Genomic DNA, 26,435 nt, shown 5'->3' on the forward strand with positions numbered 1-26,435 from the left:
ATACCAATTTCTTTTCATCAGCCTTAGCCAATGACCGATACGGGCTGCCAATTTTCTTGAGCCAATATGTGGAGCCAATACTGCTTTTGCTCCCTCAATTTACATCATAAAAATAGCACCGTGGGTCCTGTAGTCCAACGACATATTTAAAGACATTAAATGGCATTCGTTTGACCTTTCAAGGTCACTCAAGATCAAAGGTCATAGCCGTTCTAGGTTGCCTGTGTCTTAGAAAGTTGCCAGTTATTAGAGATTTAATTAGCGAAAGCTGTCACACAAATGGCACCCTCTTTCAATTCGTGACCGTTCGAAGGAAGCATAGTGGCAGGCGAAAGCCTCAGGTACACCATCATCCAATCCATGCTTCAAATAAGTTTTCCCCACTCAGCGACACACCTGCTGAGAATGAAACTCTGGTCATTGGCAGCTTTGTAGTAAAGAACGTGAAGTTAGAGACACCAGCGACCATAGTCAAATGCATTCCAGGGGCCAGAGCAGGCGACATCAAATCCTGTTCAAAACTGCAAGCTAAGGATAAATCTAAATACCCTAAGATTGCAATTCACGTTGGCAGTAATGACTCCCGATTATGCCAATCAGAGGTCACCAAAATTAATACTGAGTCGTGTACCTATGTCAAAAGTACACTACCGGTCAAAAGTTTTAGAACACCCCAATTTTTCCAGAATTTCTTTGAAAATGATGCAGTTTAATGTCTCAGTGTACTCTGAAATTAAAGCATAGACCAAATAAACAATTGAAGTTAAAAAAGAAATCATGGAATCAATTTAGAAACCAAAATGTATTCTAAACTTTTGACTCATCAAAGTAGCCACCTTTGGCAGATACAACTGTTGAACAAACTTTGTGGCATTCTTTCTACAATGGAAATCAAATATTCTTCAGAAAGTTCTTCCCAGTTCTGTTGCAGAAGTTCCCATAAATGTGTAGCACTTGTAGGTTGCTTTGCTTTCACTCTTCTGTCCAGTTCATCCCAAACCAGCTTGATGGGGTTTAAGTCTGGAGACTGTGCTGGCCACTCCATGTTTTCAAGGGTACCATCTTATTCTTTTTTCTTAAGGTAGTTCTGGCATAGACTTATGTTTTGGGTCATTATCTTGCTGTAGGATGAACCCCTGACCAACTAGGCGCATCCCAGAGGGTACTGCATGGCACTGCAGAATGCTGTGGTAGCCGTTTTGGTTCAGGGTGCCTTTCACTCTGTACAATTCACCGACTCTGGATACAGCAAAACAGCCCCAGACCATCACACTTCCTCCTCCATGTTTGACAGTTGATGTCACACACTGAGGAACCATCCTTTCATCTACTCGATGGCGTACGTAAGTCCTGCGGGATGAACCGAAGATTTCAAATTTTGATTCATCAGTCCATAACACCTTCTTCCAGTCTTCAGTAGTCCACTGGCGGTGTTTCATGGCCCAGGCAAGCCTCTTTTTCTTACTCTGAAGTCTCAGCAATGGCTTTCTTGCTGCAACTCGACCCATCAAACCTGCAACTCGAAGTCTTCTCTTCACAGTTGAAACTGAGACTTGTTTACTACGACCACTATTGAGCTGTGCTTGAAGCTGTTGTCCTGTGAGTCGCCTATCACGCAAGCTGTTGACTCTCAGAAACTTGTCTTCTGATTCTGTTGTGGCTTTGGGTCTGCCAGACGTCTTCCTGTCAGCATTTCCCCCAGTTTCTGCGTGCCTTTTGATGGTGAAGGAAACTGGACTTACTGACACCTTGACTTTCTTGGCAATTTCTCTGTAGGAAAGACCTACATTTTTAAGTGTTATGATGGTCTGTCTCTCTTCTATCGTTAATTGCCTTTTCCTCACCATTTTTATAGTAACACACTACTTTCTGCAGTACAATACTGTTCAAATAATGCTCACAACAGTATGGTACCAAAGTGTGTTCCCACACTACTTTTATGCAGACAGAGGGGGTTGTAAGTAATTCAGAAACATAGGGACACCTGTAGGAATTGGTAGCACCAACTTTCGAGACTTGATCAACCTCCATTGCTGCAGAACTGCTTTAAGTTGTTAACCCATTTCTTGTTTGCGGAAAAACGCCTTTTCGTATAATTCTGAAATGTACATTATTTTTCAGTTTTGTTTAGCCTTACTTTTTTTTTTTTTTTTTTTTTACCTCTGGCAGTTCACTGCTTACCTTTGTACCATTTCAAGCTGTTCATTTGACTTGAACTGCTTGAATTTCAAAACAAAACTGGAAAAATTGGGATGCTCTAAAACTTTTGACTGGTAGTGTTGGTCGGACTCTGTAGTTTTCTCTGGTCCCCTTCCTAATCTGACTGGTGATGACATGTTTAGTCGCATGTCTTCACTCAATCGCCGGCTGTCTAGGTGATGTTCTGCTAATGACATACTGTTTGTAGACAACTGGCGGACATTTTGGGGAAAACCCAGTCTTATTAGAAGAGACTGCATACATCCCACTTGGAATGGCGCTGCTCTGCTTAATGAAAACCTGGCCAGGTTTATTACTGGCCAAAAACCTTGACCCAGAGCTGAGACTGGGATGCAGAGTCACAGTCTTAAACAGTTCTCCGCGCTTCCAGAGCAGGTACCCACTGTAAACCCTATAGAGACTGTATCTGTCCTTCGAACATGTAAAATTAAAGTAAAGAGAAAAACAGCTGTACATCAAAGCCTAATAAAAATCAACATCAATACTTCAACAGTCCCAAAGCACAAGAAAATAAAATGTGGCCTCCTGATTATTAGATCTTTATCTTCCAAAGCTTTATTAATCAATGATATCATATCAGATTATCATATAGATTTATTCTGTCTGACAGAAACCTGGATTTGTGAGGAGTATGTCTCCTTACATTAAGCTACTCCTCCTAGTCACCATAATAATCAGATTTTTCGTGTCTCAGGACTCAGGAGTCACAGCTATTTTATTTTATTCTATTTTTAATTCACGTCTACATATAAATCCCAAGCCTAAACCAAACTTTAACTCGTTTAAAAGTCTTAGTCTTAGCCTATCCAATCCAACCTATAAACCACTCCAACCTATGCTATTTTTAATAGTGTATCGCCGTCCTGGTCCATACACAAAATTTTGACGAGAGTTCGCCTTAGTTCCTATCCAGTCTAGTCCTTAAAACAGATAAACTCAATGTTGTTGGAGATATCAATGTCCATGTAGATGGCAATAGCGACAGTCTCAATAATGCATTTATGTCATTATTGGACTCAATAGGCTCTAGTCAGTGTGTACATAAACCCACTCACTGCTTTAATCACACCCTTGACTTAGTCCTGATTTACGGTGTGGAACCTGAAGACTAAGTAGTCTTTCCACTAAATCCTCTCCTCTCCGACCACTGTTTAAAAACCTTTGAATTTATGTTATTCAATGACTCACTCCCTGCCAAAAATATTTATCCTAGACATTTATCAGATCATGCTATATCTAAATTTAAGGAGGAAGTCCCAACAGTGCTAAATCTAATCCCACATGTGAATTACATAGCAGATTATTCCCCCAACTCAGTCAATTCTAATCCATCTCAAACTGATGAGTTGGTTGATAATACAGCAGACTGCAAAAAACATCACTCTACTAAAGAATAAGATTATAAAATAAGGAAAACGTGCTCCCTGGTTTAATTCTCATACTCGTGAATTAAATTACCATCCCCAAAAACTCAAGAGAAAGTGGCGTTCTACTAAATTAACAGAACACCATTCAGTCTGGCAGGACAGTTTTAAAAAAAATACAGGAAGGCATTTTGTTCTGCTAGAGCAGCTAATTATTCATCATTAACAGAGGAAGATAAGAACAATCACAGGTTTCTGTTCAGTACTGTAGCCAGACAGACAAAGAACCACAGTGCATATGAGCCTAGTATTCCTCCAACCCTCCATAACAACGATTTTATGAACTTCTACAATAATAAGATTTTGCTCATCAGAGATCAAATTAATGGCATCTTATCTTCTACAAATTCTAGTCCACCTTTAAATCCTTCAGACCCAGAAACTACAGAGCTGACTATTGAACCATTTGCTTTTATTGGTTGCTTTTCTCCCATAGAGATCAGTCAGCTAACTTCGATAATCTCCTCATCTAAATAGTCTACCTGTCTCTTAGACCCAGTTCCAACTAAGCCCATAAAAGATGCTTTACCTTTACTTAGCAGCCACCTCCTTGATACAATTAACTTGTCATAATCAACAGCCTATGTACCACGATCCTTTAAAGTAACTGTAATCAAACATCTTCTTAAAAACCTAGCCTTGACCCTGCAGAGTTATCTAACTATAGACCCATATCGAATCTTCCATTCATATCCAAGATGCTGGAGAAAATAGTTGCTAATCAGTCACGTGACTTCCTTCAAGCCAACAGACTATTTGAGAATTTCCAGTCAGGTTTAAGGGAACATCATAGTACAGAAACGGCACTGGTCAACATTACCAATGACTTTCTAGGTGCTTCAGACAAGGGTCTTGTTTCTATACTGGTTTTATTAGACCTAAGTGCGGCTTTCGACACTGTTGACCACCACATCCTTATACAACGACTGGAATAATTAACTGGTAAAAGTAGGATGGGGGTTAGAGCTTTCAGCTGTCAAGCTCCATGATTGTAGAACCACCTTCCTGCCTCGGTCCAAGTGGCAGACACCATTTCTATGTTTAAGAGTAGGTTAAAAACTCTCCATTTTTCCTCCTCCTCCTCTCTGACTTCCTCTCAGCTGCTCCTCCTCTCTGATTCTGGACCTGCTGCTGTGGTCCTGCCTTCATTGTCATCACTCACTTACCCATATAGTTGTGATAGTGTTTATCATATAGTACCATAGATGGTCGAGGTTTCTATTATTTGTACTAACTGTTGTAGTAGTAGTACATCCACTGTTAATACTTGTATTTGTAGTAGTAGTACATCCACTGTTAATACTTGTATTTGTAGTAGTAGTAATATATCCACCGTTAACTCTTTCCCCGCCACTGATGAGATATTCCATCAACTGCTTCTCAATGCTTCCCCGCCAATGACGAGATTTTCCATCAGTCCGTGCTTTCACTGTTATACGGTATTTGTAGCTGTTGTGGATCATGTGAATTACTTTCCTTAGTCCAAAAACATAGAAGCAGCTTTTCCGAAAAATTAAGGACCGGTTGTAAAGTTTTTGAACTGGAATCACCGGTATCTCATAGCAACATATACAGCATCATTCAGTCTGAATGAGGAAATACCAGCTCCGTGGAAAGTTCAAAAGCCTTAAAGATGATTATGGAGACAGACTCCGACAATTCAATTTATGGTGAACCTTCAGAAGAACCTTTTAGAGACAACAACGGAGAAATAGAAGGTGAGAGAGACTGACACGGGAAAACGGAGCGGCGCTGGTCCGACATGGAGATAAGGGACACGGGGGGGGTGGGGGCGGGACGCAGAGCAACATGGAGACAATGACAGACGGGAGAAAGAGAACAGAGACATTTATAGTGGACATTCAAGGAGAAGACAGACAACCAGACCTTGGACAAGACAAAGGACACCTAGGGCCTGATTTACTAAGATCGCAAATAACGGGCGCAAATGTGCTTGCTTGCGCTAAAATATGCACGTGCTATTGATTTGCATGTCAGGGGTGATCAATTAAGATTGCCTACGCAAATGACAACAGGCGCAAAGTCTTGGAGACCACCCTATTTAAATGAGGATTTTGCGTGCGCTACTGGTTGTCGTCATGGAGACAGTGCGCTGTAAAAACTGCTCTGGGACATCCCAGCACTCATAAATATGAAGTTGTTCTTTTTCCACACAGGGGGGGTGAATAGGTATTTCTCTATTGTTGTTTATCAGTAGTGAAGTGTGTTATTAGTAAAATAAATACCTTCTCTCTTTATGTCGCTCTGTATGGTGAATGAAAACTTTTAAGTCCGTGGGCATGATAAAAAAAATAAAAATAAAAACATCCGCTTATATAGCCAGTTCAGGAGTCCAGTCACAACACCGTGGACAGCGCTGTTTGTGTGCAGCACTAGAACCCATCCTATTTGGTCTCCCTTGCACACGCGAGACAGAGAGAGAGCGCTAAATAAATATTTGCATTTACTCCTCCCAATAATTTTGCACGTTCTGGCAGAAACACCCATATTGCACATTCATCAGGGCAAACACGCTAAATGGGTTGCACAAGCTATTTTGCCCACTTGAGAGGCGCAAACCTCGATGCGCCCTGTTAGTAGATGCGCTTCAACATGTTTTTGCGTGCACAGTCATGTTTGCGCACGTTTTTACACATGCAAACCTTTAGTAAATCAGGCCCCTAGTCTTTATCTTTAGAGTGTGAGTTAAGATTATGACTGTGGACATGGAGCAGATTCAACACAGGTAAAGTAAAGTAAGTAAAGTAAATTTTATTTATAGAGCACTTTTCACAGACAGAGTCACAAAGTGCTTTATCAATTCAAATCAGAATCAAATTAAGTTTACAGAGACCCAACAGAATCCTTCAGGAGCAAACACTTGTGATTGGTGACAGTGGCGAGGAAAAACTTCCCTTTAACGGGCAGAAACCTCGAGCAGACCCAGACTCCTGAAGGATGGCTGTCTGCCTTGACCAGTTGGGGTTAAAGAGAGAGAGAGAGAGTAAAGGAGGAGAAAAGAGAGAGCGATAGAGATATAGAGAGACTGGGGGGGGGGATGACACATGGAGTACGTTATGATGAATACATAGAGTGTAATCAGTCTGTGGTGGTCCTGGGTCAGGTGGGAGACTAAAAAGCCTTTTTGAACAGGAGGGTTTTGAGGTGTTTCTTAAAGCTCTCTACAGAGTCCATGGACCGTAGGTGTAGAGGCAGGTCATTCCATAGACGTGGTGCCACAGCTTTAAAAGACCTGTCACCGCGTGTACTAAAACAGGTCCGTGGAACCATCAGCAGGTGCTGTCCTGAAGACCTCAAGCTACGAGTCGAGCTGTAGGGCTGGATCAGGGAAGCAATGTATGCAGGGGCCTGGCCATGTAGGGCCCGGAAAGTTAGCACAAGAATTTTGAAATGAAGACGATATAGAACAGGGAGCCAGTGGAGAGATTTAAGGATGGGAGTGATGTGGGTTCTCCTGTTTGTGCGGGTCAGGAGCCTGGCAGCAGAGTTCTGGACAAACTGTAGACGGGCCAGCTCCTTCTTGTTTAAGCATGTAAACAGGCTGTTGCAGTAGTCTAAGCGAGAAGATACGAAAGCGTGAACGATCATCTCGAGCTCATTTGTGGACACCATAGATCTGAGTTTGGAGATGTTGCGTAGGTGGAAGAAACAGTTTTTGACTAGCTGTTTGGAGTAGAATTCTAAAGACATGTCCTGGTCAAAGATGACACCCAGATTCCTCAGTTTTGTCTTTACCGAGGAACTCAGGTCTCCAAGGTGATGTTTGATCCCTGGGATTGCACTATCCGGGGCAATGATGAGGGTCTCAGTTTTGCTGGAGTTCAGCTGGAGGCTGTTATCATTTAGCCACTGCTTCAGCTCTGACAAGCAGTTGATTAAGGAACTCAGTTTGTGGGGCTCAGAGGAGTTAAAGGAGCAGTATATCTGGATGTCATCCGCGAATAGATGATAGGAGACATCACTGTACTGTCGGATAATGTGGCCAAGTGGGAGGACATAGAGTAAGAATAGGACTGGTCCCAGGACAGAACCAGGTGTGGTTCTCATCTCCATAATGCCAACGGTGAAGGAGGTAAGGCACCTTTTTATTTGGCTTTTGTATGAAATAAATACATATATTCATAAATAGATAAATAATTTGATGCCTATATAATTATTTACAGATCAAACACAGCAGGTGGTCCAAAATGAGGACGTGGTCCAACTGGAGGATGTGGTGCACCCAAGCCAAGGCTAGAAATATACAGTAATTATTGCATTTGTTTCTTGTTTATGTTGAAAATTAGGAATATGCAAGTGTTTATATGCAAAAGGCTAAACTAATATGTGGAAGACTCATAATTGATGTATGTAAATGTGTAGAGTTTATAAGGAACCTGGTGCTTTAGGAGATTTGTGTAAAGTTTGGTGTGCTTTCTCCAAACATTTTGTGGAATGTTGGGATATCGTAGAACTGTTCGTTATTATTATTGTTATTATTATTTTATTTTGTGATTTTGAATACAGTGTTACTGTTTGTAAATAAGAAAGAGTCAAAAAATGTAAACAGGATATCTGTTTTATCTTGAAAATCAATATTTTTGGAAAAAAATGCAATTTTCTCAGTTTTTTGCTCAAAATTTAGTTTTTTCCTGAAAATTACCAATATTCAAATGTTTATAATTCACAAACAAATGAAGATAGAATAAAATTGTTTTTGTGTTTAAAAGCTGAAGTTCTGTTCTTTCTTTTCATGTATTCAGTGTTCACATAGACCTAACACAACATATTCAGTGGGCCTTCAAAGATTAGTGGATATGACCAAAAAAGCTGACGCTGGCTAGCAACTCAATGTAAAACACTCTCGCGGGAAATTGTTAATATTTGTTATGTAGTAGTAGTATTAACAGTCATGGACATTTGTTCTGGTTATTGGTAATTATACTAACACCAGCTGATCTACTTTTTGACAGTTGTAGTTCAATTTGCTGTGCATGAATTGCATCCATGTGTCTCCCCCTACTTTCCCCCCTTCTCTCAATCTCTCTCTCTCTTTTTCTCTTACTTTAACCTCTCTGTTTAACCCCAACTGGTTAAGGCAGACGGCCATCCTCCAGGACTCAAGGTCTGCTCAAGGTTTCTGCCTGTTAAAAGGAAGTTTTTCCTCGCCACTGTCACCAGTCAAAAGTGTTTGCTCCCGGAGGATTCTGTTGAGTTGATGTAAATTGGCCCCAGAGTTTGGTTTCAACCGCCTGTATATGTAAAGTGCCATGAGATAACTTTTGATATGATTTAGCGCTATATAAATAAAATTTGTTTTGATTTGATTTTGATTTGAACGCGCCCACGCATTGACCAATGCCAATACAAGTTAAAAAAAAGCAAGTATCGGCCCGATATATCAGCTGGCCAATATATCGGTCTATCATTTTACATATATATATATATATATATATAAAAAAGAAAGTGTCCTCAACATCAGGTGTGTCCACCTCTGGCTTCCAAACAAGCAGTGCAGTGACGACGCATGCAACTAAGTCTCATGATCCTGTCCTGAGGGATCCGATCACTCAGACAACTGATTGTACTGCGATGTCAGCACAGACGGCGAGCTACTTCACCATGGCTCAGGCCTGTGTGTAACATGCCAGTGGCATGTTCTCTCTGTTGTACCGTAAGTCGTGGCATTTTGAGCTGGCAAAATCATTTTGGCGTTTTCTTTCCTGTCTTTATATAGGCTATTGACCACACCTAAAGTTACCGGTCGAGCATAACTCTGTACAAGAGATTCAACTCAGTGTCCAACATTAAGGGATTAGTCCAAACGCCAATGTCGCGCACATTGGGAATTTAAAAAAAAAAAATACAGCTGTTAACTGTGTTACTCATCTCATGAGCAACATATATAAAACAAGCACCTGAGGAAATATTTTTCTGGAAATTACACCATGTCTGGACCATGCGTTTTTAATGGTGCTAAGTATATATACACACACATATACAGGGTGTCCCATAAGTCTCCATACATAGGAAAAATAAACGTTTCTTGACATAAACCATTTTTATTTATACAGTATGCTCTATATGACTGCCATTTTGTTGGGAACACATTTCAATGCGTGTCTGCTGAAGAACTATAAAGAAGAAATATAAAGAAATACATGTTAGAACCATATATGTATGGAATGTATTATGTCTCCTATGTACAGACCTGATCAAAATCTTAAGACCAGTTGAAAAATAGCTAGAATTTACCTTTTGCACATTTGGATCTTAATGAGGTTTTAAGTAGAACTACAATATACAAAAGCAAGAAGGGGGAGTGAGACAAAAAGCACTTTGAAAAAGTAATTTATTGAAAACAACAAGTAAACTGAAATAGGCTGTTTATCAGCTGATCAAAAGTTTAAGACCGCAGGCTATAAAAGCCAAAATCTGCTCAAAATTCTCATTTTCTGTCGGGCATTCACACCGTCATGCCCTCCTGATGGCTAAAGCTAAGAAGCTTTCTCTTCTTGAACGTGGTCGGATCGTCGAGCAGCATAAGCAAGGCCTCTCGCAGCGTGCCATTGCTGCTGAGGTTGGATGCAGTAAGACAGTCATTCTAAATTTTTTGACAGATCCTGAGCATTATGGAACAAAAAAGTCAAGTGGTAGACCCAAAAAAATTACACCTGCGCTGAGCCGGAGGATCCGATTGACTGTCCGTCAAGACACAGGGCGGTCCTTGACCCAAATTAAGGCCCTTACTGGTGCCGACTGCAGCGCAATAACCATCAGACGGCATCTGCGGGAAAAGGGTTTCAAAAACAAAAAACGAATTCAAAGACCTTGTCTCCTACAATGCCACAAAACTGCCCGTTTAGACTTTGCCAGGGAGCATCAAATATGGGACATTGAAAGGTGGAAAAAAGTTTTATTCTCTGATGAGAAAAAATTTAACCTTGACGGTCCAGATGGCTTCCAACATTACTGGCATGACAAGGAGATCCCACTTGAGATGTTTTCTACCCAGCACAGTGGAGGGGGGGTCCATCATGATCTGGGCTGCTTTTCAGTGGAACACTGGAGCTTCAGGTGGTGCAGGGTCGTCAAACGGCGGCTGGTTACGTGCAGATGTTGCAGCGGGCATCCCTCATGACTGAGGGCCCTCGTCTGTGTGGTAACAGCTGGGTTTTTCAACAGGACAACGCTGCAGTTCACAATGCTCGCTTGACGAAGGACTTCTTCAGGGAGAATAACATCATTCTTTTGGACCATCCCGCATGTTCCCCTGATTTAAATCCTATAGAGAACATTTGGGGATGGATGGCAAGGGAAGTTTATAAAAATGGCCATCAGTTCCAGACAGTTGATGCCCTTCGTGAAGCCATCTTCACCACTTGGAGCAATGTTCCCACCAGCCTCCTGGAAACACTCGCATCAAGCATGCCCAAACGAATTTTTGAAGTGATTAACAAGAACGGTGGAGCTACTCATTACTGACTCCTACTGAGAAAATGTTTTGTTCTGGTTTGGAGAGTTTTTTGTAATTTTTTGTGCGATGGTCTTAAACTTTTGATCAGCTGATAAACAGCCTATTTCAGTTTACTTGTTGTTTTCAATAAATTACTTTTTCAAAGTGCTTTTTGTCTCACTCCCCCTTCTTGCTTTTGTATATTGTAGCTCTACTTAAAACCTCATTAAGATCCAAATGTGCAAAAGGTAAATTCTAGCTATTTTTCAACTGGTCTTAAGATTTTGATCAGGTCTGTATGGAGACTTATGGGACACCCTGTACAGCGTTTCAGCTGGTAAGGTTTTGCCGTGGCGCTGTGTGACGGCAAAATCCTTACCGCCACACCATACATTTCATACAAAACAATCATCACCATCGCATTAGACCTATTATAAATATGTATAATATATAACAGGCCAGAACAAAAGTCCTGCCCCCCCCCAAATGAAAGTTTGCAAAGCTTCAGGATGTAGGGAAAAGATAAATGAGCGTTAAGTTTCATTTTCACTTCCACAGGCGGGAATGGTCCGTACCATTCCATACCCTCATAAGCACGACGGAAACCTTCTTTCTTTGTAGTATTTTTGGTATAATGACCTTTATGTTTTCATCATTTTCTATCATATGACATGTTTCACAATTGTGTTTTTTTGTCTTTTATGTCACCTTTGTCTTGTTTCTTCCTAAGGCCACATTAATCTTTTTATATTTTTAGTTTTGTTTTTCTTCCTTCTTCCTCCTGTCTTACGTAGTTTGTGCCTTATTTTGTGTGAGACCTCATTTTCTTTCTTGTGGTGACATTTTCATTGATTGGTTTGTTGCATCATTTACAAATAATTAAAGTCCACAAATAACCACCTGAAATAGCATATTTTATGCCAATTCCACAAATAGTTTAAAGAAAATGACAACAAAAGGACTATTATATGCTATTTTGACAAACTAAAAATAAAAAGTACTTAATAATAACTAGCTTTTAATGATTACTACAAATATAAAACTACACTTTCCTACTATTTTGAACATTTAATGTAAAAGCAGTTGTGAAATGGTAGAAGCTGGATGGGACTCTTCAAAGATCTCAGCAGGAACATGTTTTCTGATTCACACTGACTTCAGGACTTTTACTGGTGAGGTTTTAGTGCCTACATTTAGTAACAGCCTCCACAGTTAATTGGTTTAATGGAAAAGTGTCAATATGAAGCTGAACTCACATAAAATCCTGCTGAACTCTGTGCACGAGAGGGAAGGATTGTTCAGGCCTATTGACAACTCTGATTGGCTCAGACAGCTGTCAATCTGTCTTCCTGTCCTGTGTGAATCAGCTGGTTTCCCTCAGTTTGACTGAAGCTGTCAACTCATCGCAGCACCTCACCATAGACATTAGCATGTTGTATACAAGATTAACGCTGATCATTATAGTAACCCCTCCCCTTCCTCCCGCACATACACCCCTGTTGCCCCCTGCTCCTCCCAGTATCACTATCCCCCCAACCTCATCTGTGTTATCTTCTCCTATCTGCCCCATGACCATGCACCTTCCCTAAAACACCTGAAAAATGTAGGTCACAACCCCTATTTAGCCTTGAAAATGAAGGTCTATGCCCAAAGAACCTGTCCAAGACCTTCCCAGGTTGCACCTAAATACCAAACACAAAGAGGTCAGGAGATTTGGTGAAGAGTGATTGTGTTGACACTGTTGGACAGACAGACACTGCAGGGTTCAACGATACCCCTGTGGTAATATTTTTTTATCTATTTTTTTTTTAAGGACTGTAACCATGGATTTATTTATTAATTTACTGCCCTTTTACATCCAGAAAAAGGTGTTTGATCAGTTGACAAGAAATTCTGAATTAGTGTGACTTGTCCAGTAGACAAGCGGACCTTCTATTTCTGTTACAATTAATAAAGCTGCAATGTTACCTTATGGTTATAAAACTTCTCAGTTGGACTTGGTATGTCTAGCCAAAACTCAGTAAACCTCTATAGAAATGACACTACATGTGGACTTTTCAAGATGGTGGCATTGTGAGTGGTCAGCTTCGCTGAGCTCCACACCACATGAATTCAATTTGAGCAGAATATCATCCTTTTTTCCCTCCTGCTGACTACAGATGGTAATATGATGACTATGAATGAATGAATATTGATGACTATTATATGACTCATTCCAACACAATGCCGCCCAAAAGCACAAAGAAAAGCAGCAAGATTTGCGAAGTGGAGACCCAGCCGGCTAGCACTGATAGCGCGGCTAATGCAGAGCTAGCTAATGAGCTACCAGCAGTTTGCAAGACTATACTTGACCTTGCCCTTTGCCAAGTTATTGAAGAGATCAATGGGAACATTACTACTGTCATTACTCAGAAGGTGGATTTGCTGGCTGATATGTTTCAGAGTCAGGCTATGGAGATAAGAGAGTTGACTCAACATACTACATATGCTGAATTTCAACACAGGAGGACGGTCTGAATCAAGCTACAGAGCGCATACAGTCACTAGAGAAACAGATTCATGCAATGGCACAACATGCTGAAGATCTGGAAAATCGCGGCAGGAGAAAAAAACGTACGCGTTCTCAGATTTCCAGAAGGCGTAGAGAGTAATGGAGCCCTAGAATTTTTTGAAAAGTGGCTGCCCGAGTTCCTACACATCAAGACTCAAGACGGCCGCATAAAACTAGAGAGAGCACATTGTATACTGACTCCACAGCCCGGACCCATACAGCGTCCAAGACCAGTGCTGATTAGATTTCATTACTTCAGAGACCGGCTGCGGGTACTCGAAGCTTCACAGAGAACAGCATTGGGGACCAGCCCAATCCCCAGGTGTATCAGGGCTCCAAGATCATTAAAAAAGGAAGTTATTTGCTTTGGTTCAGAGAAGCGGTAAACAGACAACACCAGCGTCCTCTCCCACCAGTGTCCTGATACAGTATTTTTATTTTTTATTTTTATTCTTTTATTTTTTATTGGACTGTCTTTTCTCTGTAGCACTTTGAGATTCTGCTGAATGAAAAGTGCTTTATAAATGCAATTTATTGTTATTATTATTATTATTATTATTATGATGAAGATAATCTTTTTCAGGATTTCTCGGATGACACCACGCACAAATGGAAAGAATTCAACGGGATGAAATGGCATCTAAGGGAGGCAGGCATCCAGTACTCCCTTCTTTACCCAGCCAGACTAAGGATCATGCATAATGGGAACGCCAGGATTTTTGACTCACCAGATAAAGTGACTGAGCTTATGGATAATTTTGGCTGAAAGGTGTCACATCTGATGATTCATGGGAGTAACCGCGACGGACTGGATTATATATTAAGGAAATAACTCTAGCGTTTGGTGTTTCTTTAAGGACAATTAATGTGAGTAACTACAGTCCATTTATTTTTATTATTATTATTATTACTACTATTATTATTATTATTATTGTTGTTATATCTGCTCAAGGTTATCACTAGTTTTGTTTTATTGATAGTGGTGTGTAGGAGCGACGGTTAGGTGATGGGTTTTTACCTCACAGGAGTTCTATTTCTTTTTCTATAACTCCATGAGTGAGTTAAAACGTAGCAAGAGTTTGGTTAGGGTAACCCCCTGTTTTAGAAAAAGGGATGCGCACATGAAAAGCGCTGTTTTTGTTTATGTTTGCAACCTGCATGTTTTGGTTAGTTTTGTTTGTTCGGCCTCAGCACCTTGCAGCTTTAGCATATTGTTTGCAATGAGATGGCATCACATAGTAAATTTGGATAAACAAAGGTAATGCTGAAATGTTGTACCTGGAAAATTAAGGGTAGTCATTCGCCAATTAAAAGGAAAAAGGTCCTTTTAGCATTAAAGAAGGAAGGTGTAGCTATAGCTTTATTATAAGAGACATATTTGAATGACACAGAACACCTAAAGCTGCAACAGTGTGGCTTTGAGCACGTTTTTTTTTCTCTTTCCTCTTTTTTTGCCAAACAACACTTGTTCGAACATGGGGATAAACCAGGCAAATATCTTTCATATTTTACAAAAACTTGAATAGCTATCCAAACAATTGCATCAGTTTCCGATGGGAGTGGCTCCTGCTCTACAGATCCTGAGGTAATCAATGCAGCTTTTCTAGAATTTTACAGGAATCTATATAAGTCTGAACAATGTGACAACTCTCAATCCTTAATGGAAGCTTTTTTCTCACAAATAAATCTACCCAACCTACCAGATGATAAAAAGACAGGTTGAAATGTACAAATATTGGAGCTGGAAGTGGAGAGAGCTATCAAATCCCTTCAGAATGGGAAGGCACCAGATAAATGGATTCGCATCTGAATTCTATAAGGAATTTAGGGATTTATTGTCAAATTCTTAATTAGACATGCTAAATGACTCATTTGACACTGGTGTCCTCCCCCCTTCTCTTAGGGAAGCCAATATATCCTTGATTCTCTAAAAAACAAAACCTCCAGAAGATTGTAGCTCTTATAGACCCATCTCAGTGCTTAATGTTGATTTAAAAATACTGTCTAAAATTCTTGCAACACGTTTGGAAATTATCTTGCCCTATGTAATAACTACTGACCAAACAGGCTTTATTAAGGGTCGCAATTCATGTAATAATCTCAGACATCTTCTAAACGTAATTCAGTTCTGTCAGCAGTGTGCTGTGAATGGTCTTGTGGTCTCCCTCAACGCAGAAAAAGCGTTTGACCGTGTCAAGTGGTCCTACTTGATTTACACTCTACAGCAATTTGGGTTGGGTTCTAATTTTATCAACTGGATTACAATCCTCTACAATGGTCTTCTGGCTGCAGTTATTACAAATGGGCTTAGGTCTAAAAACTTTGAGGTTGGGAGAGGAAACAGACAGGGCTGTCCTCTCTCCCTTCTTCTATTCACTCTTGCAATTGAACCGCTAGCTGAAGTAATCCGAGGTGATTTTAAATCTATTTGGAATCAACACTGAGCAAGGTACCATACAATTTCTCTGTATGCTGAGGATGTTTTGTTATTTTTTTTCTAAGCCTGCTGTTTCAATTCATAGGGTCGTTACAATTATTAATGAGTTTATTTTATTTTTTGGCAATAAAATCAACCTCTCAAAATCTGAGGCTAGGCCTCTGGGGAAAGAACACCACCTTCCCAGCTCTCCCTTTAAGTGGTCACCAGCAGGATTTGTATATCTGGGTATTTTTGTCACTCCCTGTTTTGATCAAATGTTTAAGGCTAACTGTCCCATTACTTGACAAAATCAAACAAGACCTTGAGCACTGGACTAGCCTTCCCATATCTTTGGTTAGGCAGGATCTCACTCCTTAAAATGAACATTCTTCCTCACCTGCTTTATCCAATGATTCCTATTTTGTTTCCACACAAGCTGATCCAAAAAAATAAAAGGCTGGTTCAGTTCCTTTGTCTGGAGCAAAAAAAGCGTTTTTATACAAATGTCAACTTACAGCTATCAAATCATATGGGAGGCCTGGATCTTCCAGATCTGAAAAAATATCAGGTGAGTTCACTTTTAATATATACCCGAGAGTGGATATGTGAACACTCATCTGCAGTGTGGCTTAACATAGAAGCCTCATTATGTGAATGCCCTCTTAAAAGCTTGCTCTTTTTGAAAAATATGAAAATGGTAAATAAATTTTGTAAGAACCCAATAATTGTTAATACAGTCAGGGCTTGGTGAGTGGCCCATCACATTTAAGGGAGAACTGGGAAAACCACCCCTACACCCCTATTGTCAATAATCTGGACTTTCTTCCAGGTGTGCTGGATTCAGGTTTTGAGGACTGGGTAACTAAAGGCATTTCCACTTTTGGTTGTCTTTTTAAGGAAGGAATTCTCATGTCATTTGACAAAGTTGTTGAAGTCTTTGGAACAGGGAAGAACTATCTTTTTCGCATTTTTCAGATAAGAGACTTTGTTAAAAAATGAAACATCGTTATTGAAGGACAGTGAGGTTTCAGACATTGAAAAGTTGTTCTTTGGAACAAGGAAGGTGTCACTTAGTATGTGCTATAAAACACTGAAAGGTCATTGTAAGCTTGATCCTCCTATTTTGGCTCTGTCCTGGGGAAGAGAACTGGATACTGATATCACAGGAGACATGTGGAGGGAAATTTGGAAAACGGTCAAAAAAATTACAATCTGCAATCATTCTTGGGCTTTACAACTTAAACTATTACACAGAGCCCACCTGGTGCCAAATCGTTTATCTATATTTAAACCGGGCTCTTCTCCACAGTGTTCTAAATGCAGAATATATGAAGGCAGCCTCACACATTGTCTCTGGCCATGCCCCAACATTCAGGGATACTGGGAGTCTGTCCTACTTGAAATTAGAAAAATTCTCAAAACCCACAATGATTTTGATCCTCTATCTTTTCTCCTTGGCTTACCAAATAGGTGTATCAGTAACAAACATAATAGGAAACTGTATAATATTTTAACATTCTGTGCCTGAAAGAATATACTACTACACTGGACTTCTAATAAACCCCCTACTATTTCTGGATGGAGGAAGCTAATACTGGAGCACATTCCACTTGACATGTTTGGCACATTCTAGGATCAACATATTCAATCACATCTGGAAACCCTTCCTGGACTATACCGAGGGAAATGTGTCCTCAATTCTGTCTCAAGCTTTCATCTGCGCTTGAATGGACTTCTTGTTGTATTGTATCGATATGAATGTGATGAGACTCTGTCTATGCTGACTGTGAATCTCTATTTTTGTTTTGACTGTGGTGCTGAGCTGTTTTGTTTTGAAAAATCAAAATTTAATAAATATATTCTTAAAAAAAAAAAAAAAAAAAAAGAAATGACAATATGTCGATGGTTGTAACGCCGGTCCCCTGTGAAGCCTCAGACCCAGGGTCCCCGCTCCTCTGCCCGGCACCACCTTCTCCAAGAGGCCGTCCGCCATCACTCCGACGGTCCACCCGTGGAATGTCCATCTGGAGAGACCAGAAACCCTTCACCCTCAGCACCGTCTCCTGGACTACTTTTCCCTCTGACCACCGTTATCCTCGGGAACTCCATCATCCGTAACGTCCGTTTCTCTAATGCCATAACCAAGTGTTTCCCCGGTTCCACCGTCACTACTATCCTCCTTGAACTGCCTCAGCTGCTGGTCTCACTGCCGTCCACCGTTACCCGTGTCATAGTTCATGTGGGCTTCAATGATACTTCTTTTCAACAGTCTGAAGTGACAAAGGTTCATTTTAAAAACCTCTTCGATAAACTGAAAGGATGCGGGAAGGCTGTTTTCATTTCCGGGCCCCTCCCCTCCTTTGCCTATGGTGTGGGCCGTTTCAGCCGGCTCCTCAGCCTTAACACCTGGCTCCAGTCCGCTTGCACTCCGAATGGCTTCAGTTTTATTGATAATTTCAATCTGTTTTGGAACTGCTCCTCTTTCTACAAGTCCGATGGTGTCCACCCCTCTAGACTGGGCAGCAGGATCTTGGCACAAAACATTCAACACACTATCCTGACTAAAACCACACCCACGCCTATGTGACTACGCTCTCCCTCTTCTGCTGCTCACAGCGCTGTTCCCCCCACCTGCTCCCCCTGCTGGTCACATCAAATACTACCACATTCAGAGTCTCCTGTAAGCCTGTACTTCTGCACTTCCTGAGCAGATACCCACTGTAAACCCAATAGAGACTGTCTGTCCCCCAAAACCTGCCAAGTTAACTCTTTCGGTGCCAGACAGTTAAGGGGCTAATAAGCCTTAAAAGTGCCACAGAATTTGGCCGTTTTTCAGTATTTCGCGTCGTTTTTATAATCGAAGTCTGAATCGTCATCAGAACTCATTTTCTAGCAGATGGGACTGTTTTGACAGATCGCTGTGTTTACGATATTACTACAAAATGGCCATCTAATTTGCATATGATTTCATTCATAAATTCATTCATAAAATTTCCCAAGCAGAAAACGAAACGCGAGCTCTTCCTTGGTCAAAAACCACTCGGTAACATCCGACCGATTGCTACTTAGATTCAAAACGCACCGGACGCAGCCGATTCATTATTAATCGTAATTTGCAAGAAGATTTGAAAGAACGTCATCGAAATGTGAGAAAAAAATGGGGGTGGATGGTTTGTTTGTACACAAATATGGCGTGTTCTCCAAAGCCGATCTGATCGGCCCGTGGCACTTTAAAGGTTGTATTCGTAAAGCCGATTTAATCGGCCCATGGCACTGAAAGAGTTAAAGTAAATAGAAAAACACCTTCACAGCAAAATCTAATAAAAATCAACACTAATACTACTACAGTTCAAAAAGCACAAGAAAGTAAAATGTGGCCTCCTTAATATTAGATCTTTGTCTTCCAAAGCCTTATTAATTCATGATATAACATTAGATCACCATATAGATTTATTCTGTCTGACGGAAACCTGGCTTTGTGAGGAGGAGTATGTGTCCCTAAATGAAGCTACTCCTCCTACTCACCGCAATAACCAAATTCCTCGAGGCTCAGGCCAAGGAGGAGGAGTCGCAGCTATTTGTAATTCATGCCTACAAATAAATCCCTAAATGCCTCACTTTAACTCATTTCAAAGTCTTAGTCTTAGCCTATCCAGCCCAATCCATAAACCGCTCCAGCCTACACTATTTACTATAGTGTATCGTCCTCCTGGTCCATACATCGAATTTCTATCTGAATTTGCCGAGTTCCTAGCCAGTCTAATCCTTAAAACAGATAAATTCATTGTTGTGGGAGATTTCAATGTTCACGTTGACGACGAAAGTGACAGTTTCAGTAATGCATTTATGTTGTTATTAGACTCAACAGGCTTCAAATCAATGTGTACATAAACCAGAGATTAAAGCAAAAATTTTTCATCTGACTGAAAATTTTCTTCTGGTCAAAATCATCGGCCACTATTAAAAATGATGCAATACAATACTACTATAGCGTACAAGTTTATATAGTCAAATTTGGCAATACTGTAAAACACACTGAATGGGAGAGTGTACAGGTGTAGAACTTTGGTAACATGGATAGAAAAAATGTCATGAGTGGTATTGGTGGGGGGTCTGGGGGTCCTCCCCCAGAAAATTTTTAAAGCTTCGGGTCAATTTTGGTGCTCTCTAGTTAATTTTAAAGGCTATGAAAACCTTTGAAGCAAGTGAAAATAACTAGAAGAAAACCTTACTGCAAAAAATGAGTGAAAAACTTTTTATTTAACAATTTAGGAACTCCTGAAACATAACTCCAACTCCAACAGCACATGAATTTTGGGGAAAATGTCTGTGTAAATGTAACCCTAACCAACTAATCTTCAGCTTCTTAGATTGATGGCGGATCAGGACTTTTTTACCATTGGAACCATACAGAATTTTCTTGTGGCAAACTACGCACATGCACGCACCAGGCTGCTTCATTTTTTTGCACCATGATCTAATTGCAGTTCCATCGTCTCCCTTCTCATCAAGCCATGCCCACCTCCATCTATTTTTCACGCATCTCTCAATAGTTACTACTTCAGCACCTTCCTCTACAAACGTGTCCATGATGTCGTATATGCGAGCCAAAATAATCTGTACGTCGTCAAACCTGCGTCCACACACCCCCCCCCCGCCAATATCATGTTCTCTTTTGATTGGAAGAAATTACGTCAACTGAAACAGAAATTACATTCCGTTACAGATACTCTCTGAGGGTATTTAAAATATAGTGGCATTGCAAATACCAAGGGTGTTACTCATTCATTCAATTTTATCTTCGTACTGTACCGCACAGATAGAAATAAGATGCTAAACGGGTCAAAATAAAGCACTTATGCAGTCGGGCGCGTAACCGCGTAAGGCCGCGGCGCGCACAGCCGCAAGCACGGGAAGGGCACATACACACAAACACACACACTAGTCATATACCGGCAAGAGGAGATAAGCTATGAACCCAAACATGAAAGTACATGTAGATCAGTTCTGTCTTCTTACCTTTTCGCTGTGGTTCTTTCATAATGAAAGCTACTTGTTAGCACTAAACTAAAGTTAGTCTGGAGGCTGAACTTCGGTAAAGCTGAACTTGTCCATGTGTTTCTGAGGCACATAATGAGCAGCGTTTCCTTCCAAAGATAAATAGTCATCAATCTCTCCTCCCGACATAAAAATAAAGAAGTCATCTTATTATCATCACTGTTAAACCTATCAGCCCCCTGTGTGTGGCGTGCCTGTGTTAAACACCTGCAGGTTCAGGACAGCAGACCCAGGACAGGATCGCGGTGCCGACTGGACTCCGCGAAACATGTGGGGAAGTTACTTCAATATGCCCCCCCCCCCCCCTCAATTTTTCCATTTCCATTCAAACCCTGAAAATTTCATCCAAATCTGTCCAGAACTTTTTGAGTTATGTTGCACAGTAACGATCAGTGCCCCCCCCCCCCCCCCCCCCGCCCCCCAATCACCACCAAAATTTAATCATTTCTTCCTTATCCCATTTCCAACAAACCCTGAAAATTTCATCCAAATCTGTCCAGAACTTTTTGAGTTATGTTGCACACTAACGATCAGTTCCCCCCTCCCGTGGGCTACCCTCCATAGCAACGATTTTATGAACTTCTTCAATAATAAGATCTTGCTCATCAGAGATCAAATTAATGTCCTCCTATCCTCTACAAATTATAGTCCACCTTAAAATCCTTCCGACCCAGAAACCACAGAGTTGACCATTGAGCCATCTGGTTTTATGGATTGCTTTTCTCCTGTAGAGATCAGTCAGCTAACTTCGATAGTCTCTTCATCTGTGCTTTATCGCCTTACAGGTTTTCCCAGGATCATCACAGGTTTTCCCAGGATTATCTCTGGACCTGCTGCTGTGGTCCTGCCTCTCTCCACCTTCATCGTCATCACTCACTTATCCATATAGTTGTGACAGTGTTTATTATACAGTTCCATAGATGTTATCTGTTCAGTTATCTGTGCATCAGCTGCATCCATGTGTCTCCCCCTACCTCCCCCCTCTCCCCCAGTCTCCCTCTATCTCTATTGCTCTCTCTTTTTCTCATCCTTTATCCTCTCTCTTTAACCCCAACTGGCCAAGGCAGATGGCCATCCTTCAGGAGTCTGGGTCTGCTCGAGGTTTCTGCCTGTTAAAGGGAAGTTTTTCCTCACCACTGTCACCAGTCACAAGTGTTTGCTCCTGGAGGATTCTGTTGGGTTTCTTTGAATTGGCTTAGAGTCTGGTTCTGACCAATTCTATATGTAAAGTGTCATGAGATAACGTTTATGATTTGGCGCTATATAAATAAAATTTGATTTGATTTGACTACATTTTGAGGGGATGTGAGAGGTGTACCTGCTCAGTTCTGCCTCCAGACGGTGCAGTTTGTCCATCAGAGATTTGCGTTCAGCTCTCAGACTGTCACAGTCCTGCTGCAAACACACACACCGCTGCTGGAGTACAACACACTCCGCTGGAACACACCAACGCACACAGTCGAGATTTCATGAATATCTGAGAAAAACAGCTTCTTCAACATTTGGTTAATATAAAAAGACACAAAAATGTAATCCTTTACATTTGTTGAGGGCAATAAAGGGAATAATTGCAAATTACAATTAGTTAAACAATAGCAAAGGGGTCTGAAGTGCAATTTAACATGAGCACACATTAGAGCTAAATATGCAAAGAATTCAGAGCATAGATTTCCTTGTCTTTTTACTTGGTGTAGGTGTAGTGAAAAAACAATTGTACGTGGACGCTCAAGTAATATATCTAAAATGTCAAAGAAAACAAATGGTCATTGATATCTTGCAATTTCCTGGGATTTCAGGGCAAAGCGACACCCTTTCCATGTAAGTGCACAAACAGTGAGCTTCTAAACACACTCAGATGCTCACCCTGCAGCTGGGTGGTGCTGCTCTGCTGTTGCTGCTGTTGTGTGAAGGCCTCCTGTAGCCGCTTGATTTCCTCCTCATATTTGGCAGCTGTGTTCCTCCAGTGCTCAAGTTCGGTGCGGACACTGCGCAGGTCAGCCTGCAGGGCAGCAATCTCACGCTCCCGCTCTGCCGTGGCTGCCTCCATGGCATGTCGAAGGACGAGAATCTAAAGAGAGACATAAAGCAATGATGTTACTTATATGAAATCTAAGGCATAACATGTGAAAAAGCAAGCAGAGCTTACTAATACCTCTGCCCGGTCACACAACACTTTGCTCCTCCTACTCACTGATATCCTGGCTTATCCAGGGATTTAATTTTGCATCTTAAATTTGAATGCTTTTAAAACTTTTCATAAATTTGTAAAGAAAAAAAAGCAAAAATTGAGAGAAAGGCACATGTAAAGAATATGTGTGTGAAATTTGAAAATAATTGGGTAGTGTCCAATAAAACAATTGAACAAATTGTCTAATTTAGAAAATTCAAATATTTGTAAAAAACAAATCCCAAAATTATGATGTGTGTGAAATTTGAAAAGAATTGGGTGAATAGTGTCTGAGAAATCAGTTGGAGGGGGGTATAATAAAAAGGTCAGATGTCATTTGGTAATGGAGTTTACTGGAAAGAGCAAACTGAACTGAAGGGCTAAAGGAAGTTAGTGGGACCAAGATGGAAACAAAGCCAAAGAAGTCCATCCCCACTTGGGAGAAAAAGGAGACTACTTTAACACTTTCAGTGCCATGGGCCGATTAAATCGGCTTTACGAAAACAACCTGTAAAGTGCCACGGGCCGATCAGATCGGCTTTGGAGAACACGCCACATTTGTGTACAAACAAACCATCCACCCCCATTTCTTTCTCACATTTCGATGACGTTCTTTCTGTGTCCCCCTTTTGAGACCAAGCAGACGGGAATTTGAGGTCACGCGACCGAATAATATTTTTATATCTTTTTAATGTTTCTTATTCTCCGGTGTTTCATCAGAGGGAGTCCTCCATGCCGGGGGGCGGCTGTGGACTCCGGGGGCTGTGGCTGCGCCTTCTCTCACTGGGGTCCGCTCCTTTCTGGTGGGTGGGGGTCCCAGTTGGCCCTCTCCCACTAGTTGGGATGCGGGGCTGTGTTGCTGGTGCCTGGTCGCCGGGGTCGGCGGCTGCATCCTGGTGCGGATGGCTCCCTGAGACAGCGCCTCCTAAATTGATGTTTTACTTTTACTTGTACATTTTTGTTCTGGTCTACCTGTGCTCAGTCAGTCTTCTTAAGTATGTGTGAGCTTGTGGGTTTGCATGTATTTGTGTGTGTGTGTGTGTGTGTGTGTGTGCGGGTTAGTGGGTGGGTGTGGGTGGGGGGCAGTACTGATTTTTAAACTGATATGTAAAGCACTTTGTGCTACAGTTTTTAATGTATGAAAAGTGCTATATAAAGATTATTATTATTATTATTATAAATTATGCAAATTACGATCAATAATGAATCGGCTGCGTCCGGTGCGTTTTGGATCTAATCAGCAATTGGTCGGATGTTACCGAGCGGTTTCCTGCAGGATTCTTCAAATATTATAAAAAGGACGCGAAATACTGAAACACGGCCAAATTCTGTGGCACTTTTAAGGCTTATTATCCCCTTAACTGTCTGGCACTTAAAGAGTTAAGGACAGCAATGACAGGATATTGGCCAGAGAAGACAAATGGTTTGAGAGAGGAGTCTATACCCCTGTTACTAGAGCCCGAACGATTATAGCACATTAATCAACCAGTCAATATGTAACCAATGTATTAAGTTTTTTGCTGCGTGGAGATTCTGTCACTTGCTGCTCCTGTGTGTCTGTGCTGCCCGGAGAGTTAGAGGAATAGTCAAGTGTGTGAGTTTCATTTCCACCCCCCTACCCCCCCAAAAAAATAACAAAAAAAAATCATGGACCGCTATCCCCCCATTTCGATAATCACAGACTGCTATCCCCCCCTGCTCCGACAAGGATGAACCACTACCCCCCCCCCCCCCCCCCCCACTCCGAAAACTACGGACCGCAATCTCCCCTCTGTCTTAACAATTATTCACCCCCCACCCCGTCTGTGGCTTCCTGTGTACTTCACAATTTCATTCTGCAGGCACGCATGGGTATTAATAATGTATATTAATTGTTGCTTACATTTTAAAGAATGACTTACCAAACAATTTTTATGTCACTACTTACAAAATATAGACTTACATCTTTTCCCTAAAGTCTGCTCTCCCCAGCATAAAAACTACCACATCTTCAAACCATGGTTCCCCAGAGGTAACATTCGAGTCTAACAAAAGATGTTTTAAAGTTGTATAAATTATCTTTGTGAGATTAAAAAAGATTTATGCAACTGTTACTTCACATGTCCACCATTATCTAATATAAGAGTATTACATCCTGTGTATATCAACGTTCTTAATTCATATATCAGCTGACATATCAGTTATTGACCAATATATCAGATATCGACCGATATATCGGATATCAGGTTTTTTTAGCCCCCAGTATCAGTATCCGCATCAGCCCTAGAAATCCTGTACTGGCTGGGCTCTACCATTTACACAGCACTTCTGTTGCGAGAATATTTCACCTTTATTCCGGAACAACGTCTGTGTAAACGAAATGGTGGGATCATTTGGTCCCACTTCTGTCATGGTTCTGTAATGCCTCTGGAGGTGGTAACAGACCCGTGATAAAGGTGGAATCATGGTTCTGGGACGCTATGTAAAAGGAACACTTCTCGTTCTCCAACCAAGGCGTGACGTTTTGATGATGTATTGTGTGTGTGATCCCTGCACTGGGGAAATTAAAAATGAGCGTGGGCCGTGTACAGTAAAGAAACATATCAAAGCGACCAGAAAGATGTTGAACTGGGGAGACGCCAAGATCCCCGAGCTGTCGTCACTTTGGGCAGAGGACTCTATCCATGCAAACATTTGTGGAATGGTGAAAGACTCTGGAGAGGTTGGAAACAGCGCTATGCTCGGGGTATTTCCGACGCGCAAGTTATAAGTTACACTATACGCTACGCTAAGCTACGCTGCGCTGCGTCACCACCCCTTTGATTCCATAACGCAGGTCCGCTGTGTACAATTCCAGTCTGCATCACCTCTGTACACCTTTGGCTTGGCTGTGTAAATCAGTCAACAGTGGCAAAAAGGTGGATCTCTGTGTAAAAGTGGCTAAAGAAGCCATTTTTTGTGACAGTGGAAAATCCTTCCCTGAACAGAGGTGGTGGTCACTACTTATCAAAAACCTGTAACACCATTTTATACAATATTCCCAAACACTTTAACTAACAACCTTCCAAACCTGGACTCACCTTCATTAGCATATGATTAACACCTACACAGACCACTCCCCCCACAGGTCTATAAGTCCAATTTCCCCCAAAAGTTAGTAG

At 41.2% G+C, this 26,435-nt stretch overlaps 1 protein-coding gene across 4 annotated transcripts in view; it reads right to left on the minus strand.

Annotated features, from left to right (window-relative positions):
• slmapa (sarcolemma associated protein a) overlaps positions 1–26,435 on the minus strand; it is a 148,292-nt gene that overhangs the window by 30,333 nt on the left and 91,524 nt on the right. For all 4 annotated transcript variants that reach the window (XR_003935505.1, XR_003935504.1, XR_003935506.1 and 1 more), the window contains 2 exons: positions 22,992–23,196; positions 22,447–22,564 (listed from right to left, as the gene is read on the minus strand). Coding sequence is in view for 1 of the 4 variants with exons in the window: in XM_030135349.1 (XP_029991209.1) it covers positions 22,447–22,564; positions 22,992–23,196 (323 nt within the window). In the remaining 3 variants the exon portion in view is untranslated. The remainder of the gene's footprint in view (positions 1–22,446; positions 22,565–22,991; positions 23,197–26,435) is intronic.

This window comes from Sphaeramia orbicularis, chromosome 5 (assembly GCF_902148855.1).
Source record: "Sphaeramia orbicularis chromosome 5, fSphaOr1.1, whole genome shotgun sequence".
NCBI classification, from domain to species: Eukaryota; Metazoa; Chordata; class Actinopteri; order Kurtiformes; family Apogonidae; genus Sphaeramia; species Sphaeramia orbicularis.